A 23,025-nucleotide genomic window follows, 5' to 3' on the forward strand; every position below is an offset into this window, starting at 1 on the left:
TTTTTTCGCTATTTCTTTTTTCTTTTCTATTAGGTATAACTATCGCGTGTGTATATAATATGAAATATTTAAAATTATTCGATAGAGGTAAAAGGCAAAAGTGGTCTAGTCTCGAGGTTCACATCAGGCAAAACAAGAGAGAGAATATCCTTGTATCTCGCCGGTATAAATGATGATGTTTCAGTTCAATACTTTTCGCTAGCGGAATATATATTGCCTTGCCTCCTGTCGGCTCATCGATTGGCAAGCATTTGTAGTCAAGCGCAACGATATATTCAGCCTCATGCACGGTGTATAAATATTTTTGTGAAATGAATGAGCTATGTTGCCAAATTTGATATGAAGGTACCTGGATATTGTTGCATTTCACATCACAAAAAGGATATTGAGGAATTTTCTAATGATTCATTTGATTGGGATGAATGATAGGTTGAAATAATTTGGCTTTGAATTCTAAAAATAACATGTGGTTGTTTGTTGTTCAAATACCTACTGATATTTCCTGTAAGTTATAATTGCCAAAAAAAATTCCTTCATTAACTGCTTCGGTTTTATTGTGATTTTTGTTGAACTACATATGAAAGGCAAATGATTGATGTTGATTTATTTTGTTAAAATTATAAAAGCAGTCTAAAACACATTTATATCTTCCGCAGAGACCAACTTATAATTGGTGTATAGTTTCTGAGCTATTAACTTCAAATGCAATGTTGAAATAGGAATCATATAACAGCTGAGAAGAAAAATTTTTAAAATAAACAGTTTTCTGGTTATTTGACCAGTAATTGTTAAAAAAAACCAAACAACAAGAATTTTATCTGTGATCTTAATTTATTTCAAGTTGTACTTCGTGCATGGTTTTAAATAGTGCGGATGAGGTTTTATGCGGTCTTAAAAGGATTAGATCTATTGCCTATATCTTATTCTTTTAACGGTTTTATAACGATATCCATCATCGGCTAGTACCGCAGATTGCTCAGCAGGGATTTCGGTAACCTCAGCTACTTCCTCACATGGTGGTAAGTACTCTGAGGCAGATTTCTCAACTGGTGGCAGGTATTCGGGAGCAATAATCTCTGAGACATCACGGCGTTGACGGTATTTCAATTTACGGATGGTTTTGTAACGGTACCCATCATCAGCAAGTGCAGCGGATTCTTCAGGACCTTCAGAGGCTTCTTTGACTTCTGAAGGTGGGATGTACTCAGAAGAGACTTCTTCTACAGGAGGAAGATATTCGTTGGCGATTACGGACACATCACGACGTTGACGGTATTTCAATTTGCGGATGGTTTTGTAACGGTATCCATCATCAGCAAGAACCGCGGATTCTTCGGGTGCTTCAGTAGTTTCAACAGCTTCTTCAACTTCAGCGACTTCCTCAGTTGGTGGCAAGTATTCAGGAGCAACAAGTTCTGAGACGTCACGACGTTGACGGTATTTCAACTTACGAATGGTCTTGTAACGGTTTCCATCATCGGCAAGAACGGCAGATTCTTCAGGGGCTTCATTGGTCTCGATAGCTTCCTTAATTTCAGCGACTTCTTCTGCTGGTGGCAAGTATTCGGGAGCAACAAGTTCTGAGACATCACGGCGTTGACGGTATTTCAATTTACGGACGGTCTTGTAACGGTATCCATCATCGGCAAGAACGGCAGAATTTTCGGGTGCTTCTGTGGTTTCGATAGCTTCCTTAACTTCAGCGACTTCCTCAGTTGGTGGCAAGTATTCGGGAGCAACAAGTTCTGAGACGTCACGACGTTGACGGTATTTCAATTTACGGATGGTCTTGTAACGGTATCCATCATCAGCAAGAACAGCAGATTCTTCTGGGGCTTCTGTGGTTTCGATAGCTTCTTTAACTTCAGCAACTTCTTCTGCTGGTGGCAAATATTCGGGAGCAACAAGTTCTGAGACGTCACGACGTTGACGGTATTTCAACTTACGAATGGTCTTGTAACGGTATCCATCATCAGCAAGAACGCCAGATTCTTCAGGGGCTTCTGTGGTTTCGATAGCTTCTTTAACTTCAGCGACTTCTTCTGCTGGTGGCAAGTATTCGGGAGCAACAAGTTCTGAGACGTCACGACGTACACGGTATTTCAACTTACGAATGGTCTTGTAACGGTATCCATCATCCGCAAGAACGCCAGATTCTTCAGGGGCTTCTGTGGTTTCGATAGCTTCTTTCACTTCAGCGACTTCTTCTGCTGGTGGCAAATATTCGGGAGCAACAAGTTCTGAGACGTCACGACGCTGACGGTATTTCAATTTACGGATGGTCTTGTAACGGTATCCATCATCGGCAAGAACCGCAGAATCTTCAGGGGTTTCAGTGGCTTCGATAGCTTCTTTAACTTCAGCGACATCTTCTGCTGGTGGCAAATATTCGGGAGCAACAAGTTCTGAGACGTCACGACGCTGACGATATTTCAATTTACGGATGGTCTTGTAACGGTATCCATCATCGGCAAGAACGGCAGATTCTTCGGGGGCTTCAGTGGTTTCGATAGCTTCTTTAACTTCAGCGACTTCCTCTGCTGGTGGCAAATATTCGGGAGCAACAAGTTCTGAGACGTCACGACGCTGACGGTATTTCAATTTACGGATGGTCTTGTAACGGTATCCATCATCGGCAAGAACCGCAGAATCTTCAGGGGTTTCAGTGGCTTCGATAGCTTCTTTAACTTCAGCGACATCTTCTGCTGGTGGCAAGTATTCGGGAGCAACTAGTTCTGAGACATCACGACGTACACGATATTTCAATTTACGGATGGTCTTGTAACGGTATCCATCATCGGCAAGAACGGCAGATTCTTCGGGGGCTTCAGTGGTTTCGATAGCTTCTTTAACTTCAGCGACTTCTTCTGCTGGTGGCAAATATTCGGGAGCAACAAGTTCTGAAACATCACGACGATGACGGTATTTCAGTTTACGGATGGTCTTGTAACGGTATCCATCATCAGCAAGAACGGCAGATTCTTCAGGGGCCTCAGTAGTTTCTACAGCTTCTTTAACAGCGATCTCCTCACTTGGTGGCAAGTATTCGGGAGCAACAAGTTCTGAGACATCACGACGTTGACGGTATTTCAACTTACGGATCGTCTTGTAACGGTATCCATCATCAGCAAGAACGGCAGTATCTACAGGGGCTTCAGTGGTTTCAATAGCTTCTTTCACTTCGGCGACTTCTTCTGCTGGTGGCAAGTATTCGGGAGCAACTAGTTCTGAGACATCACGACGTACACGGTATTTCAGTTTACGGATAGTCTTGTAACGGTATCCATCATCGGCAAGAACGGCAGATTCTTCGGGGGCTTCAGTGGTTTCGACAGCTTCTTTCACTTCGGCGACTTCTTCTGCTGGTGGCAAATATTCAGGAGCAACAAGTTCTGAGACATCACGACGTACACGGTATTTCAGTTTACGGATAGTCTTGTAACGGTATCCATCATCGGCAAGAACGGCAGATTCTTCGGGGGCTTCAGTGGTTTCGACAGCTTCTTTCACTTCGGCGACTTCTTCTGCTGGTGGCAAATATTCGGGAGCAACTAGTTCTGAGACATCACGACGTACACGGTATTTCAGTTTACGGATAGTCTTGTAACGGTATCCATCATCTGCTAGAGCAGCAGAGTCTAAAGTCTCTTCTAAAGCTTCTTTCACTTCTGCTAATTCCTCCGATGGTGGAAGATATTCACTGGAAAGCTTCTCCGCAGGGGGCAAATAACTTGCTTCAGGCAAAACCGCAGCAGTTGCTGCCACCGCAAACAAACAGACTAATACGATTGTTCTCTGTAAACAAAAAATCGTTTAAAAAAATAATCAATTATCCCACAAATTATATCTAATTTACCATTTTGCAAATTCAACTAAAAGCTATAACCCGCAAGCAAGCCCCAGTTGAGAATGATTTGTTAATTCAAATCACTGGTATTTATATCGCGAAAAAAATTATAACCGTTTATCCATTTAGCACATCATTTTCATTAAACAAAGTTTCTTCGCCAAATCATAATACTAAGCCCCCACCCTCACTAAAATCTTGATAGGCAAAAACTCTTTAAAATAGCTCAAGTAGTGATGGTCAAAACTCAAAATACATCACTCTTCTTGGCAACTTGAAGAGAGGCTGATCAAAAAACAAAAAAACTATCTGAAGTGTTGTTGATACATGAAGGTTGTTTTTAGACAAATCAATGGGCAATCTATAAAGGCACACATGAGATACATGAAGCGGAAATACACGTACCTTCAATCAATATGGGACCCTAGACAGAGTCTAGACGAAAATAGTTTCGTGTGTGCGAGCTAAGAGTATTTAGAGATGACAAGCCTCTTTAGCCTGAGGATTGATGTATAAATAATTGCTGTCACTGAATTGATGATAATTTGGCATAAACGTAATTCCGCTTTGGGGCTAATAGTTTTGTTTTCTATTTTCATAATAATCAATAATTTTTTTTTTGTTTTTGTAACTTTGAATTATGTGTTATAAAGATTATTAGTTTTTTGTGTCCGATTAATGCAAAACGCAAAACATTTTTTTTTTGTTTTATATACATATAGGTAGGTACTTTTAGTGTGAAACCACAAAACTAAATTTTCAATTTATGAACCTAGTTATTTATTATTTATTAAATTATAGTGAAAAGAGTGCTGACATAAAAATAATTGAGCCATTGATATCTCATTATGTTGTCTCTTTGGGTTTAAATTTTGGATTTTGGTAGTTATGGTCTACGAGTAGTAAAGCATCCAAAAACATATTAATTTTCAAAACAATTTGTTGACATTTCTGTCAAAAATACCATCCCTTCAGGAAGTTCTTTAATTACCTCGCATCTTTCCACTGATCCAGTGGAAACTAACTGGTACTGTGAAAGTTCCTTTTTTAATAATTGTTTTTCTTGTTTACCTAGCAATGAATGAAAGAAAAGAAATTTTAATATCGTTATTTAACTATACAGTTTTTTTGTTTTGATTTATAAAAAAGAAATTTTTTTTTTTTGACACATGAAACTAAAGGTCTGTTTAATGAAAAAAATCTAGCACAGAAAAGAGCAGCACAAGTTTGTAAATACTGTCAGAACAAGAAAGAACAGAAAAGTTCAACTTGGTAATTAAAAAAATTGACAGTTGTCTATATCAGTTGCAAAATTTTGTATTCAAAAATCATTTCTTGAAAAGTTTTTTTTAATAAAATAAATGATTTACTAGCACTTTTAATACTCCCGTAATTTTTTTTTTTTTTTTTGTTATTAATCAAAAATTATTAAGAAATTCACTTTTTAAAATCTTATTTTCTCTTTGTTTTATCACAATCAAACAAGCAGATGACATTGACACTTTTCACTCACTTGCTGTACCCCAAAAGTAGGAGCAGAACAATGTGAGCTTTTCTGTTCTGAACAAGACAGATGACAGATTGTAACAAGTTGGGGCGAGATTTTTTTCATGAAACACAAAAACTTGTACTTTTCGGATCTTTTCTGTGCTTTCTGATGTTAAAAAATTTTTATATAATCAATTTTTATTTATTTATTTTATACCTAAATTTAAAAAAAAAAATTAAAAATAATAATTTAATAATTTTAACTACATATATGCCTGTAGGAACTAAGGTCTTTTAAATGCATGCTGCACGGCACTAGTTAGAAGGAATAATAACAACATATTTTTTTCTTAATTTTAACAGTGAGGTTTTTAACCTTCGTCATTATATTGAATAAATAAAATTGCAGACTTATAAATCGGATAGGTTTCCGAAAAAAAAAAAAACGAATTTTGCATCAAAAAATCAGAGCAATGTGAACGATTAAAAACTTTTACACTTCTCTGAAAAAAATTTTGACTGAAAAAAACACTTTATAGTTTGAAATTAAGAACCATCTGTCGGTCGTAGCAAGTTCCGGCAGTGGTTTTTTGAAAAAATATTTTAATATCTGGGTTGTTTCTCCATATAATTATGGTTATTCTCCTTGATTTCGGAGCCAGATTTCATTAAACTCCAATTTCAACCGTCTTCTCGTCCGCAACTCTTTCATATTTAGTAAAACCGAATAAATAAAAATAAAATAAAATAAAATAAAATAAAATAAAATAAAATAAAATAAAATAAAATAAAATAAAATAAAATAAAATAAAATAAAATAAAATAAAATAAAATAAAATAAAATAAAATAAAATAAAACACAAAAAAATGGCACGTATATGCCACAGTGCTCGTGGGCAACATTCAAATAATGTTAATGACAACTATACTCTATACAAAGAGAAAAAAAGGCACTTTAAAATGAGATGCTGCCCACTTTAAATCAAATCTTTTTAAAACGATACGATTTCTTATTAAAGTAAACGGCATCCGTTAAAAATAAAAATGAACTTCACATAATTTTAATAAAAATTTTCTTAAAAAAAAAAACTACTAGAATTTATTAATTTTTATTAATGTTTAAAGATTTTCTCAGAAAAATTAAATCATTTAAAATAAATAAATGGTACACTAAGGGAAAAACAATTTAAAATCAACGAAAACCACGTTGATTCAACTATTTTTCGGAAAGATTTTGCGTTGAAGACGAAAATTTTAAAATCAAAGTAGAACATCGTTATTTTAAAGTGGTTTGCCGTTATAAAACATCGTTAAATCAAAGTTGTTTCAGCTTTTAAAAAAGCATCAATTTAAATAAAAAAAAAGAAAAAAATTGGCAGCCACTAGGGATCGAACCCACAATTCTTTGGTCTCAATGCGAATGCTTTACCAACGCGCTATCTCACTGTTGGAAATTAGGCATAAGGTTGTTTCAATTTTAATTTAAAGATTTTTCATGTTATTTTTTCAACATTAAATCAACGTTGACCATAATACATTTTACGTTGCGTTTTTTTCCTCAGTGTAGATATTTTTTTTTTTTTGTCAGATGCATTTTTGAGTATAGCACTAACCTAGTGACCTAAGAGTTGTAGGATCTATACTCACTGGATGCCAATTATTTTTTAATTAGAATGGCTTCACATAAAAATAACAAGATTTTCTTATTAAAAAAATAAATTTCTTTAAATTAAAAGTTAAAACGTTCAAAAAATTCAGAAGATTTGTAGGCTTAATTTATTTATTATATATAAGTTTAAGTAAACAAATAAAATACAAAATTCTTCATGTGTGACAAGCCGTTCTTGAGATATTGAGACTTAAGTGTTTATCAAAATGGTTAATTTATGTTAAAATGAAGATTAAATTGTTGAACATCACTGCCATTTTATACACTTCAACAGAAATTGTCAAAAGACCGATAAAAACTTATCTAGGTATAGAAGTAATGAATTGCAGATTTTCACCATCAGTTTCTTAAAACCAGAGGGTTCCAAAAAAAAAAGAGATATGATCAACTTAAATGACATTTTATTTCCAAGTTCAAAGAACTTTTTACACCCTGTTGAACAGAATTTTAAAATTTCTATAAGATTTCAAAAAAAGAAACCCTCCAATTCCTGGATGAATAAGCAATAAATTCATGTTACTCCTTATGTCCTTTCTAAAAAAAAGGCCAAACGATAGAAAAACCATGCAACAAACCGCAATGTTCTGAAAGACCTAGAGTATGGTGTGGTCTGTGGTTAAATTAAAGGCAAAGCCCAACCAGTTGGAAAGTCAAGTAAGACAAATCGAGGTTTTTTTTTCATCTTCTATACTTCTTCCACTTCATCTTATAGATGTGTTTCCACCCTAAATCAGAGGAATGAGTAGCGGCGGCATTCTTTATCGAGGTCTCGGGACATAAATCATATCTCAAAGGATATTTCTCACATGACTGACAGAAAAAGAGATGTTGTGTAATTCCCAATGTTCTGCTGTTCTAAAAAGGATACACCAACAAAGTAGAAACAAAGTTTAAGTGGGCTGAATGAAGAACAAACCTCCCACAAATTCCACCCATTCGCTATATGTACCTACTATCAGAAGCCCTTAACTTCTACGCAGTCATTTTATGTGTCGAATGTGGGTCCTTTTTTTTCTAACAGGGGAAAGGGAGGAAGGTAGCTAATTTATCCTTTAGAAGGGAAAGAAAAATTTCCATCAATGATTTATTGAACTCGTGGTATTTATCCTACAACTTTGCCGTTGTTTCAATTTGTTTATCAATTTGTTGTTTTCTTCCTTAACGTTTCCGGTTTGTGTTTGGGAAATTATTTTCTTATAACACTTTGGTATACTCGTAAGTATTTTTGATGGTACCAAAACAAGACGTGGGAATATAGCGAGAATATTAGTCTCGCATCATCCTTGTCATCATATTATTACGGTATGTGTGTTATGTGTTTTGGAAATTCCGCCGGAAATCATTTACGCGTTATAGAAAGTCCTTGAACACTCTCATCTCTTTGGTAGCGAAGCCTTTTGCGTTGGCAACGACGACGCAGAGGCAAGAGGAAGGGTGTCAAATTTTATTATGACTTTTCCTCTTTTTGAATTTTCACATTTTGATTTACTTAAACATTCGGTTCGAACAAGGACATTACGTTTCTATGTGTGTTAAGCTTCATGTTGTTACTGAAAAAGAGGGAAACGGGAGGTTTACTATGAGAAAAGACTAAAAAAAAATAAAGTGATATGTAAAATTTAACATCGACATGTGGAACGATACAAAATATACAACACACACACCATATACACATTGAGTGATTGAGGATCATCATCATCGGAGTATAATTGACTCCGGCATGATTCCTTGACGAATGGAGGCATCGTATCGTAATAATCCTTAGCCAATCGGTTGGAAATTATTTGTGCTCTCTGGAACGAATTATATATATTTTATGAAATTGGGAAGTAGTGATGTTGTTGATGATGCTCCTGATGTCTAACTTTCGGGTTGAATGTGGTAGTGGTATAGAGAAGGAAGTTGTTTTATGACATCGTGAAAATAAAATTTCAGTTTGTAGGTTTTTTTTTCTGACATTTATTGTCGAGTATAAACAACATACAGTTTTGTTGAGAAGAAAAAAAAAAGAAGAAAAAACCCTATAAAAACCAAGAAAGTGTGATGACATAAATTTTTTATTTGGTTTCAAATATTTTTTTTTTTTTTCTTGTGTGTAGGTATTTTTTTTGGGCATTTTTTTTCAACTTCCTGTGTATTTGAAAATTAAAATGAATTTTACACATACACACATGCATAGAAACTGTATTATGGTTAAATATGGTCAGCTATGATAAGGATATTAAATTTCAAATTTAGTGAAATTAAGTTTCAAGTCGTAAAAATGGAACTTTACTCATTTGATGTTTAGACCGAAATCTATTTTAGATGCCATAATTTTTTTAACGACTCCTATTTTTATTTATTTCTATAGATCTGAATAATTTCTGGAGATTCGTGAGACGTAATTGTAAGTGCGATGCCGATAAGGCGATGAACTGTTATGCTGCCGGAGATTCAAATTCAATTCCAGCCTAAGGTATCTTAACTTTTTTTTTCAAGGATATCTACACGAAACGGTACTGTCTATTGTGAAATTGGAAGCTTCTAAGTATTTCACACTAAGCAAGATGTTCTGTGCATATACCTAACCGTTTGGTGGTGTAAAATAAGGACGAGTGACGAGTCCCATATCAGAAATGAAGCGAAATTTTAGCAAACAAAAATAAATTAGGTAATAATATAAACAGATATTTTCAGTTTTTTTTTTTTTTCAAAATTAAATATTTTATTTAAGTTTTACTTGTCTTTATAAACCATATAAAATATTTTTTTTTTCGAACAAAATGTCAGCAATAATTAATAATAATAATTAATAAGTAAAAAAAACAAAAAAAAGTGTGTGTACTAAATGTTGACTAAATTTACTTGGAAAAGGCGTCAAAAATTATTATTTTGATGTTTTTTCAGAATAAGTACAACAAAAATAACTTTCAAGCAATTTTTAACTTAGTAAAAATTTTTTTTTTAATTTTGTTTTACGTTTTTCCAAAAAATTACAATTTTTCTATATCGATCAGCACCCCTTCTAAATAAGATAGGAGGATGAAAATTCAGCAGTATGATACCAATAGGATGTGGAACCAAAGTAGAGGGTGGCCCGTCGACTTTTTGAAAATTTTGTTTTTCCCATACAAGCGTGGACCACTGCAGTACATACATAAAACATACAAGATAATGAATCAACATCACATTCCAATTCCCGTCAGCAGTGCGGCATAGATTGCAATTTCATCTTTAAGGCCAAGTCATATGACGCTTAGTCCAACTTTATACAAAATCTAATATAGCTTAGATGGAAGGTTATATCCTGAGTAAACACTAAGAACTGATTTCTGAAAATGCTAATTAATAGGGTGAGTAGGGGTAAAATAAGATTATAAACAAAATTTATTTATGTTATGTACCCCTGTACAGAGGGGTTTTTGGAATTAATTTTTTGGACAAAAAATACGGGACTATTCATTATACTAATTTTAGAAAAGTTTAAATTTCTCAAAAACGGCTCATACGATTTTAATAAAATTCAAATATTAGTTCTTAGACAAGGTCTTTCTTTAAATGAAAACATTTTTCTTCAAAAATATTTTTTAACGTTACCTCCCATAGAAACGATTTGCGTAATTTCAACGAAATTTTTTAAACAAAAGAATTTTTATAATTTTTATATAAATCAAAAATTAAATTTTGAAAAAATATAATTTTTGGATTTTCAAAAAAATTTAAAAAAATTTTTTTTGAAAAATCGAATTTTCAAAAATGAGACATTTAATTTTTTTTTAATTTTGGTTTTAGGACTTGATTAATAGTTTCTTCGAAAAGGCATACCAACTTTATTTTATAACATTTTTTTCAAAAGAACTATTTATATACCTAAAAAATTAGTTTTTTTAAATAGTTCTAATGATTTTGAAACTTTTTTTTTTCCAAAAATGCATCTTTTTAAAAGAAATTACACTGCATAAGTTTTTTGGAGCTCAATTTCATTTAATGAGTTTTTTTTAATTTGAAGAATGAATTTTATTGGGTTGGGGTCGAAATTCTGTATATTGCAAAATTCTGTATTTAAAATATTGTATGTCAAAACTCTGTATGTGCAAAATGCTGTACGAGCAAAATTCTTAAAGTCAAAATTCTGTAAAGCAAAATTCTGGTTGGTCAAAATATTGTATTTCTAAAACAAAATTCTGTACATTAAAATTCTGTTAAAAAAATATATAAAGAGGCAAGCTTCTAATGCTCATTAATAAAGGTACTTTATTAGATGCTAATGGAAAAGGTGAGAGAAAACAAAACTCGACACTTATTTAATTCTTTTTCGTTCACTTTATTTTCCCTCTAATAATCCAGTCAAATAAGGATTTAACCTCGGAATGAATGTTAGTAGAAATTTTTTTTGCTCAATATCTTCCTTTTGCCATTCTATAACATAACTCAAAAGTCTAGAAAAATCTCATGTCCGCTTGTCGCGATTTCAAGGTCAAATCGCGAAATGGAGATTTTCAAAATTAGCAAAAATAGGCTATGGTATTATATACACATATGATACATGATTTCAAGGTATTTTTTAATGCTGATTCCAAAAAATCTAAAATCAAGGCAATCTGACGTCTCTGAAAAAAGTTATACCTGTTTTTCATCTGTCAACCCATATTATTATAACAGTTGCTAACTTACTACCGAAAAAACCTTAAAAGTAATGGTAGCGGAATCATATTTTGCATGAGGGTTTTCATATCCATTATCATTAAGAATCAAAACAATGCAATGCAAAAAAACATTTATATCTATGACAAAATGGTATTTTTTGAGAAAAGGGGAAATTTTGGGATGTGCACTAAAAAACATCCTGGTACAATCTTGGAATTACTGCTAATAGGCTAATTTTTTTGTTTCTATTTTTATTTGGATATTCTATAACTTATGTCAAAAATCTAAAAAAATCTCATGACCGCAAGTTCTTATTTTCCAGGTTAAACTAAGTTAGGTGCAGATTTAAAAAAAATAATAATAAAATTTTAGATTCTTATATGTATACCAACATAACCCATATCATTTCAAGGTATTTTTTAACGCTGATTCCAACAAAACCCACAAACAAATCAATATGACCATCCCTGAAAAGTAATGTCCCTTATTCATGTTGATCTGACACAAATATCTGAAGAGTAGTTTTTCAATTTTTTCAAATCTGCACCTTATCTTCAAACCAAGAAAATTAGGACTTGCGGACATGAGATTTTTTTAGATTTTTGAGGGTAGTTAAAGAATATCCAAACAAAGATTAAAATGAAAAAATTAGCCTATTAGCACTTATTCCTAAGATGAACCAGAATCTTCTTTAGTGCATATCCTAAAATTTGCCCCTCCATCAAAAAATACCATTATTTCGTAGGTATATATATTTTTTGTAATGGATTGTTTTCATTTTTAATGATGATGGATTCTAAAATCTACATGCAAAATTTGGTTAATCTACCATAACTTTTAAGGGTTTTTCGGCAGTAAGTTTGCAACTGTTATAATAATATGAGTTGACAGATGAAAAACAGGTATAACTTTTTCCAGAGATGTCAGATTATCTTGATTTTAGATTTTTTGGAATCAGCATTAAAAAATACCTTGAAACCATGTATCATATGTGTATATAATACCATAGGCTATTTTTGCTAATTTTGAAAATCTCCATTTCGCGATTTGACCTTGAAATCGCGACAAGCGGACATGAGATTTTTCTAGACTTTTGAGTTATGTTATAGAATGGCAAAAGGAAGATATTGAGGAAAAAAAATTTCTACTAACATTCATTCCGAGATTTACCCCTTTTTTCTCCTTATTTTACTGTATTATAAAACTATTTATTGAATTCTCTCGTCTTTTTGGTAAATTTATTTTTTTTTTTAATAAGGTAAGTTATTGATTCTATCTCTAAGAATATATAAGAAACCAATATGAACAACTTTAATAAGATAGTTATGTCGATCAGAAAGTAAAGAAAATTTCCGTTTTGGAAATTTCTTGAAAAATACTATAGGAAAATACAGGATTTCGCCGTATAGAATTTTACAGAACAGAATTTTGTAAGTGAGTATTTTGCTCATACAGTATTTTGGCATACAGAATTTTGTATTTACAATAATGGTCTTATAGTGTTTTGGCCACACAGAATTCTGTCATACAGAATTTTGACAAGCTGAATTATGACCCGCTCTCAATTTTATTACTTGCGATATATAGGTACTATAAGGCAAGTTTAGGATTCGTAAAAAAAATCGAACTCGAGATAACAATTTTACATGACATTACGATGATGGAGCATGCCAAAAAAGTGGGTCCGGCAATTCTGTCTGTCTGTCTGTCTGTCTGTCTGTATATACCTCGAGCTACAGCCTAAACGAGTGAAGTGATTTGCTTCAAACTTGGTAGTAAGCAGCTTTTCGTGATTCCCTAGAGGGGAAATTGAAATTTTTTTTTTTATGACCAAAACTAACGGTACCTGCCATATAACGGAAATAGAAAAGTTAATTTTTTTCGAAAACGGCTTTAACGATTTTGATTAAAATTTTTGTGAGTAGTACATATTACACATAAGAGTCAACTTTTTAAATAAAATAAATATTTTTTGTACCGTTATTAACGGTACCTGTCATAGAACGGTTTTTTTTTGGTTTCTGAATATCTCGTACAAAATTAACCCGATTTCAACGAAAATTTTTCAGCAAAAGCGTTTAGGTAAAAGTAATATCAAAATTTTAGAAAATTTTCAAAAACCCTATTTTTGGATTTTTAAAAAATATTTCAAATTTTTTTTTTTGAAAAATCAAATTTTTGAAAATGGGTTGGTGAAAAATTTTGAAATTTCGTTTTTATGTGCAAATTAATTATTTTTTTAAAATGGCATACCAAATTTTTTTTTGAAAAATGTTAGAAATGTTTATATATAAAAAATTATTTTTTTAAAAAACGGCTCTAACGATTTTCGAAAATTTTTTCCTAAAAATACTTTTTTATACAAGTAATAAAATGGCATACTTGGTTTTTTGTAAAACATCATTTAAAACGGTGTTTAATTAATAATAAAAAAACAGATTTTATTTTTTTTTTCTACACTACTAATGAAATTTCTTGAAAATATCAAATTTTTCCTAATTTTCTTGAATAAAAAGCTTTAACATTAGAGTAACTTTTAGTATAAGAGCAAGTACGTGCGACCCCAGTCGTGCATTTAATTTTTTTTTTTTTAATTTGTATAAATAAGCCATACAAATTTTAGCAATTTGAATTCTAAGAGTCGTGCATTTTATTTTCAAGAGTATTGTTGAGTGTATTTTTATTTTTAAGAATTTTTGAAAGCTAACAAAACACCTCAAACTTACAGAAATTAAAGGTGAACGTGTCCAAAATGATTTTTTACAGAATAACAGGAGACTATATTTTTTTGTCCCAAATTGTATGACCCTTTTTAACGGTTTTTTTAATTAGCTATATATTTTTGATATTGATAAATAGATAAGTAAATTGTATAGAGAAGATAGATAAATAGGCTGGTCTCTATTTGCACAAAAATAAGTTGTTATGTTAAAACACTAACTAATGTTGTTCGAAGAAAGAAAAATGTTTTCGCTTATTGCACGTCGGCTTAATCCTTTTGGAACGAGAGCAACAAAAATGCTAGTTCAAAATCAATTACAATCATAATAGAAGTAAGCAACTGTCACGATTTTTTATTGGAAACAGAAAAATAGTTCCCAAGAATAAATAGTTTGAAATGCGATCAAAAGAATGCACCTTTCGTAGAAAATATATTTATTTTTTCATTTCATGTATTTTCATAATTTTTTATGATGAAAAACGATTCTTCATCCAAAATCATTTCCTGAAAACGATACACATTATTTAATATAAAGTTCATATTATGAAAAACAGCCTTTACTAAGGACAAATTCAAAATGAAGACACATTTTACAATTCGTTTCCGTGAAAATTAAATTATTATACTTTGATTATACACAACAGAATTCTCCCATGACAACAATATATAAATTCATTAGAATATTTTTCTCTTTTGAACATTGAACCCCTTGTCATTATTATTAATCGACAAATTTTATTAATTCTTTTGAATCCAGATGTTGTACGTGTTTGATTCCAAGAATAAAAATATAAAGCAACCTAATATCTATCCAAAGCAAAATGTTCAATTATTTCGATTCATTTGAGAAAAAACAGATCTGTTAAAAAAATAATAAATATAATAAAATCTGTGCATTTTAATCTGATATTCATATGTATCATAAATCCCAAGGACAGTTATCCTTATATTACATACATATTGAACCAAATACACAAACCCAGCCCAAAAAGGACACCCAAAAGTAAAAACGTATCACTTTTTGATAGACTCTCTCACTCGAGGGTAGTAACATCAAAAAAATAAAAATTCACCCCACCATATACATAATAAAAAAAATCCAATTCTACAAATAAAAAAAAAAAACAAGTTCAAAATAAATATCTACAATAAATATTGTATCAAAGGACACTTAAGGGTATTTTTTTCAATATTTTTGTTTAACGACGATTTTCCAACAGGTTTCCCATGTACACAATATAGTCAACCCTTAAAATCAGAACGCGTAAAAAATGAATGAGCATCAGAAGCACTCGCATGACAATGACTATACGTGGTGTTTTAATTTACCATACCTACTTACATTCGTGATACGTATTGAACACAAATAAAATTAATGATCGGAATCTTCCTTCAAACAACATTAATCATAATTTATTATACCAAAAAAGGGATGATTGTTCTATTTTTTTTTTTTTTTTTTTGCAAAAAAAATAAACAAAAGAAAACATAATTTTTTTGTGTCATTTATTTGTACAATTTATACAATGTCACAATTATTGTGAAATTCTTTTATTTTCTATTGACTTTCGCCGAAGGATCAAATTATCATCATGAGTGATGTAACAATCGACATGGGGTGAGTAGTGAAATCTATGGATTCTTTCATTTTCTTCACAAAGAAATCCTGTGGAAATATGTATTTTTAAGTATATGAATTTTGAATCAATAGACAGTATCTAGCTGTTGTATTCGGATGATACTGAACTGAACCGAATTGACTGACAAGTGTGAGTATGCCGTTGATAATTTTATGATCTAGAAAATATAATAAAATTTATTCGCATATTATTCACACAGTCAGATATATGTGATAATGGGGGATTTACATCAGGGAAGGATCTTCATTATTGAAACTTTATAAGGCCCCGATTTGGATTTTAAATTTTCTTTCTAAAAATACTGTTTTGAACAAGAAATCAAAAGACAAGTTCATTTGAAGGTCAAAACTTTTTAAAATGATGAAAAAAAATGTATTAAGAAATAAAAAAACCAGGTGCCTTACATAGTCTATTGAATAGACCCTTTTGGATGGAACAAATTCGTTCAAGAGTTTTTATTGGCGATTATGATTCCTTGGCATACAAGAATACTCCAGCCAAAAGTGCTACTAAATCCATTGGTGCATTTCTGAGAAAACGGCAACACTGGTCGGTTTTCAGTTTTTTTGATTTAACTCGAAAACCAAGCCTGACTTTGAAATGGTTCAAAGACACTTTTCATAGCAAATTAAATTTTCTGTCAAGTTAAGATGGTTAAAAAATTTTAAAAATTATTTTTGTCTAAAATTCTAACCTAAAATCAAAGAAAAAAAAGTTAAAAAATTGACAATTTTATTTTTTTTTACTAAATCAAGGGGCATTTTGTGTATGTAGCCGGGACGTCCAAACTTTGTACTAATGAAATAAAGTAGAGGTAAAATCCTTTGATAATATGCAATTTTTAATTTTTTTTGTCAAGAAACAACTTAAATGTACCTATTCAAAAATTAGCACTTTTTCTAAATTTTTGACTTTTTTAGTTAAAAGCAAGTTTTTAAAACTCGATAAAATCGTATTAATTGGTAACTTTTAGACTTTTAAAGTAAACATACTTCGAGGGATTGATTTAATATAAACTAAATATGACAAACAAAAAAATTTATTTGCATCCTTATGGCCTTTTGTGCAATTTTGTGTATGTGCATTTTTATAAATTCGGGTCGAATGGATGGACGGAGAGCCATTAGCTTTGGTCTATTGCATAGAAGAACATTTAATACCAACTCTTTTACTGTTTTCAATGGCCTGAAAAACAATTCTTGTAAAATCCGCGACCAACGAAAAGTTTCTCTTGAAAAACGAAAAAAATACTCTAATGAGTTTGAAACAAAATAGCTCAGGGAAATTAGTAAATCAAATTGCACTTTTCGCGGGACAAATTTTTTTCATGGAACGTATTTAGGTGAATGTCCTTATCGTAAAAGTGAATTTTTTGGGATGATAAGATATCGGGAACAGCCGCCATCTTGGAAAAGAGGTCGGTGCCGTTTTTATTTTATAACTCCATTTTTACTCATTTAAACCAAAAATGTCCGAGGGTAGACTTATTATCAATTAAATTATCTAAAAAATGATATACAAATAAATTCCGTGAGTTAGTTAAATTCAATTTTATAGTCGGTCAAAGTCCGGGTTCTTCTCGCAAGGTTAAGACAATATGACATTTTTTCAAATATCTGAAGAACTTTTGATTTGTTTGGGATTTTCTTAAAGAATGAATTATAGCACTTTTAATTATCTATGAAATGAACCCTTTATTGTTTTTGTAACCATCACATTGTAGAGGCAACCAAACGTGGAAGTCATGATATACGATTTTTTAACTGAACATATTTGGGATTTCAATAGTTCAAATAAACAATCAAAAATTAAACACAATAGTCTCGAAAACATAACGGCTTACACACCTCATATCTTGAGTTATACTTATCGTAATGCTGAGATTGAGGTGTTCATGTTTAGGAAAAATGACAGGGCATCAGTTCTTATATTTAGAATTTTAAATAGTGTTACTTGAGCTTATTCACATTAATTGGAAAATTCACTTCATTTAAAACCTCGAAAACCATATAAAGGTTAACATTAAAGATTTCAAACTTTGAATTCAATATTTAGACGAATATAGTTAAAAAACTGTTTACTTATATTTTGGTTATACCTCCACTTCAAAAATTTGCTCGGTCTAATAGAAGAAAACTTGTTATTTTCTCACTTTTGGATAGTAGAATGTGAACTTCGACGTTAGATGGCTTATACATTATGTTGGTTACAGTAACGATAAAGGACTCATTTTATAGATAATTCAAAGTGCTATAATTCATACTTTAAGAAAATCCCCAACAAATCAAAAGTTCTTCAGATATTTAAAAAAATGTCATATTGTCTTAACCTTGCGAGAAGAACCCGGACTTTGACCGACTATAAAATTGAATTTAACTAACTCACGGAATTCATTTGTATATCATTTTTTAGATAATTTAATTGATAATAAGTCTACCCTCGGACATTTTTGGTTTAAATGAGTAAAAATGGAGTTATAAAATAAAAACGGCACCGACCTCTTTTCCAAGATGGCGGCTGTTCCCGATATCTTATCATCCCAAAAAATTCACTTTTACGATAAGGACATTCACCTAAATACGTTCCATGAAAAAAATTTGTCCCGCGAAAAGTGCAATTTGATTTACTAATTTCCCTGAGCTATTTTGTTTCAAACTCATTAGAGTATTTTTTTCGTTTTTCAAGAGAAACTTTTCGTTGGTCGCGGATTTTACAAGAATTGTTTTTCAGGCCATTGAAAACAGTAAAAGAGTTGGTATTAAATGTTCTTCTATGCAATAGACCAAAGCTAATGGCTCTCCGTCCATCCATTCGACCCGAATTTATAAAAATGCACATACACAAAATTGCACAAAAGGCCATAAGGATGCAAATAAATTTTTTTGTTTGTCATATTTAGTTTATATTAAATCAATCCCTCGAAGTATGTTTACTTTAAAAGTCTAAAAGTTACCAATTAATACGATTTTATCGAGTTTTAAAAACTTGCTTTTAACTAAAAAAGTCAAAAATTTAGAAAAAGTGCTAATTTTTGAATAGGTACATTTAAGTTGTTTCTTGACAAAAAAAATTAAAAATTGCATATTATCAAAGGATTTTACCTCTACTTTATTTCATTAGTACAAAGTTTGGACGTCCCGGCTACATACACAAAATGCCCCTTGATTTAGTAAAAAAAAATAAAATTGTCAATTTTTTAACTTTTTTTTCTTTGATTTTAGGTTAGAATTTTAGACAAAAATAATTTTTAAAATTTTTTAACCATCTTAACTTGACAGAAAATTTAATTTGCTATGAAAAGTGTCTTTGAACCATTTCAAAGTCAGGCTTGGTTTTCGAGTTAAATCAAAAAAACTGAAAACCGACCAGTGTTGCCGTTTTCTCAGAAATGCACCAATGGATTTAGTAGCACTTTTGGCTGGAGTATTCTTGTATGCCAAGGAATCATAATCGCCAATAAAAAGTCTTGAACGAATTTGTTCTATTTTTGCTCTGGAGCTCGGTTCTATTAAATAGACTAACAGGCATTTACTGACATATCGTTCCCAACATTCGTTTTTTTGTTGTTTTCCTTTTTGACACTCTTTATCAAATTAACAAAAAAAAAACTCCAGAAAGTTTTTAGGAAAATTAAATAAAATTTTGTTAAGTATGAGCAAATTGTATTTAACTAATTAAATACTCTTTGAAAATAAAAAAAAAACTAATATTTACCTCGATAGAAAATTCTCCGATTTCGAACAAATCGGTAAAAAAAAAATTCTCCGAACGGATACCTCGATTGGGCTGATTTTCGAAATATTTTATTTTTCAAAGAAAATATTTTTAAAAACTAAATTTTTTTTAAATCTCCAAAGCCGATATAAATCAAAAACATAATATAAAAAAAAAAAACATCAGAAAATATGTTTGAAACCAAAAACAAAAAAAAAATATATTTCGTTCATAATCAATTGGAGTCTTGAACGAAATTTATTTTTTTTTTTGTTTAATTGTTACAACAATATTTGTCTTAAAGAAAGCTAGGCTGCGCTCTGATGTTCATAGATCAAACAAAGTTTTTGATCGGCCGATACTTAATGGTTATAGTGTTCGCACTTTCATACATTTTCATACTGATTAAGAGACCGACTAAACTGTCGGCCGATAGAAAGTTTGTAGTGTGCGGGGGCTCTAAAGAGTATTGAGAAAGTAAAATTTAAATAAAGTTCGCTGCTCAGCTCTTTTGTTTAAACTAGGCAAAATATCATTGGTCTTTCTATTAGCATTTATTGACCTTTTTTCATGTTTGTTTCATAGATAATAACGAAAAAATATATTTACATGCAAGTATTAGTGGTTTTATTAAATTTAATTTTAAAACAAGATCGTAAGAATACATTTTCACCACAAGAGAAAGTACGTCACCATTTTAAATAAATTCTGTTACCTTATTATATATAAAAAAAAATGATTTACTCAGAATGTCTCCTTTTAAGTTTTTTAGTGCAGTCAAATTGTATTTAAAGTGAAATCTTCTTCGAAAGTAAACTCTTTTTGCGAAAACAAATTGAATTGGTACCTATATAAAAAGAAGAGATAATTTATATCTACTTTTTTATATAGTTTCCACTGAAAAGAGTTTTAAGCAATTTTAACCTTTTAAGAAAAAACGTATAAACCAGTCATGCATTTATTTAACATCATTAGGACCTTATAATGGTTTAAATAAATAATCACAACAAGACATTTTTAATACATAACCGGATTCATGTTGATTTACCAAAGCAATTATATATTTTTTAATTTTATTGTTTTTGATTTTCTGAAGTTTTCTATTTTCAACAGACATCCAGATTATAAATACTAATTTATTGGAGATGAATTCCATAAGATCCACTCCTGTACACATAGACAATGGGCGATGGAGTAAATGTGTATAACAAAAACCAAGAAAGGAAACCGAAAGTACATTAAAACTTCCATTATTACGCATTTGTTATGTCGGCGGCGACAACGTTATTGCTTCTCTCAAAAATTTGTTAAGCCAAATGTACACAAGCAGAAAAAAAATCAAAAGTTAAGCATCATCTATCCATAAATAATATGAAGCTTTATAAAATGATGAGTCTTTTCGGTACATATGAATGGTAATTGCTTTTTAATTTTTTGTATACAGATATACTTTTGAAGTGCTTTGAAGTGGTTTATAGTATCCGCAGCTTTGATAAACGGAAGAAATTAAAAATTTTTGTTTTCATCTTCTCTTTCGTTAAGTGAATTTAATTTTTAAATAATATCTTTGGATATTCAAGCTGAATAGAAATAAATAATATTTTAGTTTTAAAGTACGGAAATAAAGTTCCACAAAAACATGTATCAAGCCTCAAGCTACAACTGTAGTTAACTTTTTGTCATCTAATTGAATGTATCCAAATAATGTTAAGAGACACAAATACCTATCTATTAATCTTTTAGTTATAACTAAAACTGCCTCAAATAATTCCACTTACCAATCTACACTTCCAAAGTTTTACCTACTCTCTTCAATTAGATTAAAGACACACAAAACCATCATCTTCCTTAATTCAATTACTTAGATAAATTGAATCTTCCATCACAATAAACACACATCAAAACTCACACCATCATCGTTTTGCAAAACCAAAGAAACAAAATGCAATTAATTAAGAAAATGAACACTGATCATCGGTGACAAAAGCTTGTCAATCAAAACAGTAAAGACATTACGCCTGGAATATATAAAGGAAGAAACTTTCAACACGCCACACCAATATACCCGCATTCCATATACACTATGCCATTGCCATACAATACCTACCGACTCTGGTCCGCTATAAATTATTCACGCAAATCAATTTAATGACAATTGCTGACAATTAACAAAACCCACCTTACTATGCTCTTCTTCGCATGGTTGCACCGATACCTACACAAATATATACAACAAAATACCCATGCCAAAATATTATTTCCCTTTCCGTGTTCTACCATCAGAACGACAAAGACAAACATAAACCATTATATACAACCACCAACCCAATCCGACTCGCCACTATACAAATTTTCTAAGTTTAAATTAACGAAATTAAACCTGTCGCCAGGACACCACTTCCTGATGTTAACGCCACCGACCAGCCGCATGTCCAATTCCATCCAACTCGGCTTCCTCCTTTCGTTTGTTAGAGAAATGGAAGAGAGGTTTAGTCCCAACATTGTGATTAATTATAAGAGAGATATCCATTTGTCATGGCAACTGGTCATTGATTGTGCGTGCGAGCATGAGTTTGGGCATATCACATCCCTTTTGTCCATATTTTATACCTTCCAGCCATCCTGAATAGTCCTTAGAACAAACGGTAGGAAACAAATACAAAAAAAAATAAATAAACAAAAACGTTTATGCGTCCCCTGTGACTGGTGACGTTGTGTTGTCCTTTTTACCGTCCGCATGTTTATTTTTTAATGAACTCTTGTATTGCATTATCCTTGCTCCTTATACATCCTTCGAGTTGATATGGCTTCCTGGTTGTATTGTATATACCTATGATGGGATGGTTGTGCCTTTTTGTTGCATGTGACCCTTGAAATTGGTCAGATTAACGCGTAATTTGTCGTTGTCGTGTGGCACGTTCGTTATACGATTCTGGATTCTGGAAAAACAGGTACACATATACACTATACACTATACAGGACTTGCGACACGTGACTTTATAATTTAAGTCACTTGCATTTAGTATACATCACCGGTTCTTCTGATTAATGAACTTTTGACATTCGGATAAATATAAACGTGGACGAAGAGAGAAATGGAAATATACCTAAATGAAGCTTCCAGAGGGTGATTTTTTTCTTCTGTAAGTGTTGCCAACTGAGGTATAATTGATGGTAGAAGAATAAACTAGCAGTTTTTCGTCATGATTATTCTTGAGAAATTCAGCTAGAACTAGAATTTTGTGAACAAATGAACTAGAACAGATTTTTTATTATCAAGAAATGTAATAGAACAGAAATTTCCAAGAAATGAACT

The 23,025-nt window shown here is 31.4% G+C and overlaps 1 protein-coding gene across 1 annotated transcript; it reads right to left on the reverse strand.

Moving 5' to 3' along the window:
- Positions 1-906: 906 nt before the first annotated feature.
- Positions 907-8,749, reverse strand: LOC129909416 (uncharacterized). Its single transcript, XM_055986502.1, has 2 exons — positions 8,669-8,749; positions 907-3,795 (listed from the first exon to the last, which is right to left on the reverse strand). Exons 1-2 carry the CDS (start codon positions 8,747-8,749, stop codon positions 907-909), a joined length of 2,970 nt encoding a protein of 989 aa, XP_055842477.1.
- Positions 8,750-23,025: the final 14,276 nt, after the last annotated feature.

The sequence above is a fragment of the Episyrphus balteatus genome, chromosome 2, assembly GCF_945859705.1.
Source record: "Episyrphus balteatus chromosome 2, idEpiBalt1.1, whole genome shotgun sequence".
Classification (NCBI taxonomy): Eukaryota; Metazoa; Arthropoda; class Insecta; order Diptera; family Syrphidae; genus Episyrphus; species Episyrphus balteatus.

Coding starts and splice junctions, on each gene's coding strand:
- LOC129909416 (XM_055986502.1), bottom strand. CDS start 8,749: ATGCCTCCATTCGTCAAGGAATCATGCCGGAGTCAATTATACTCCGAT. Junction 3,796..8,668: donor AATCACTCAATGTGTATATG/GTGTGTGTGTTG, acceptor TTTTGTTTACAG/AGAACAATCGTATTAGTCTG.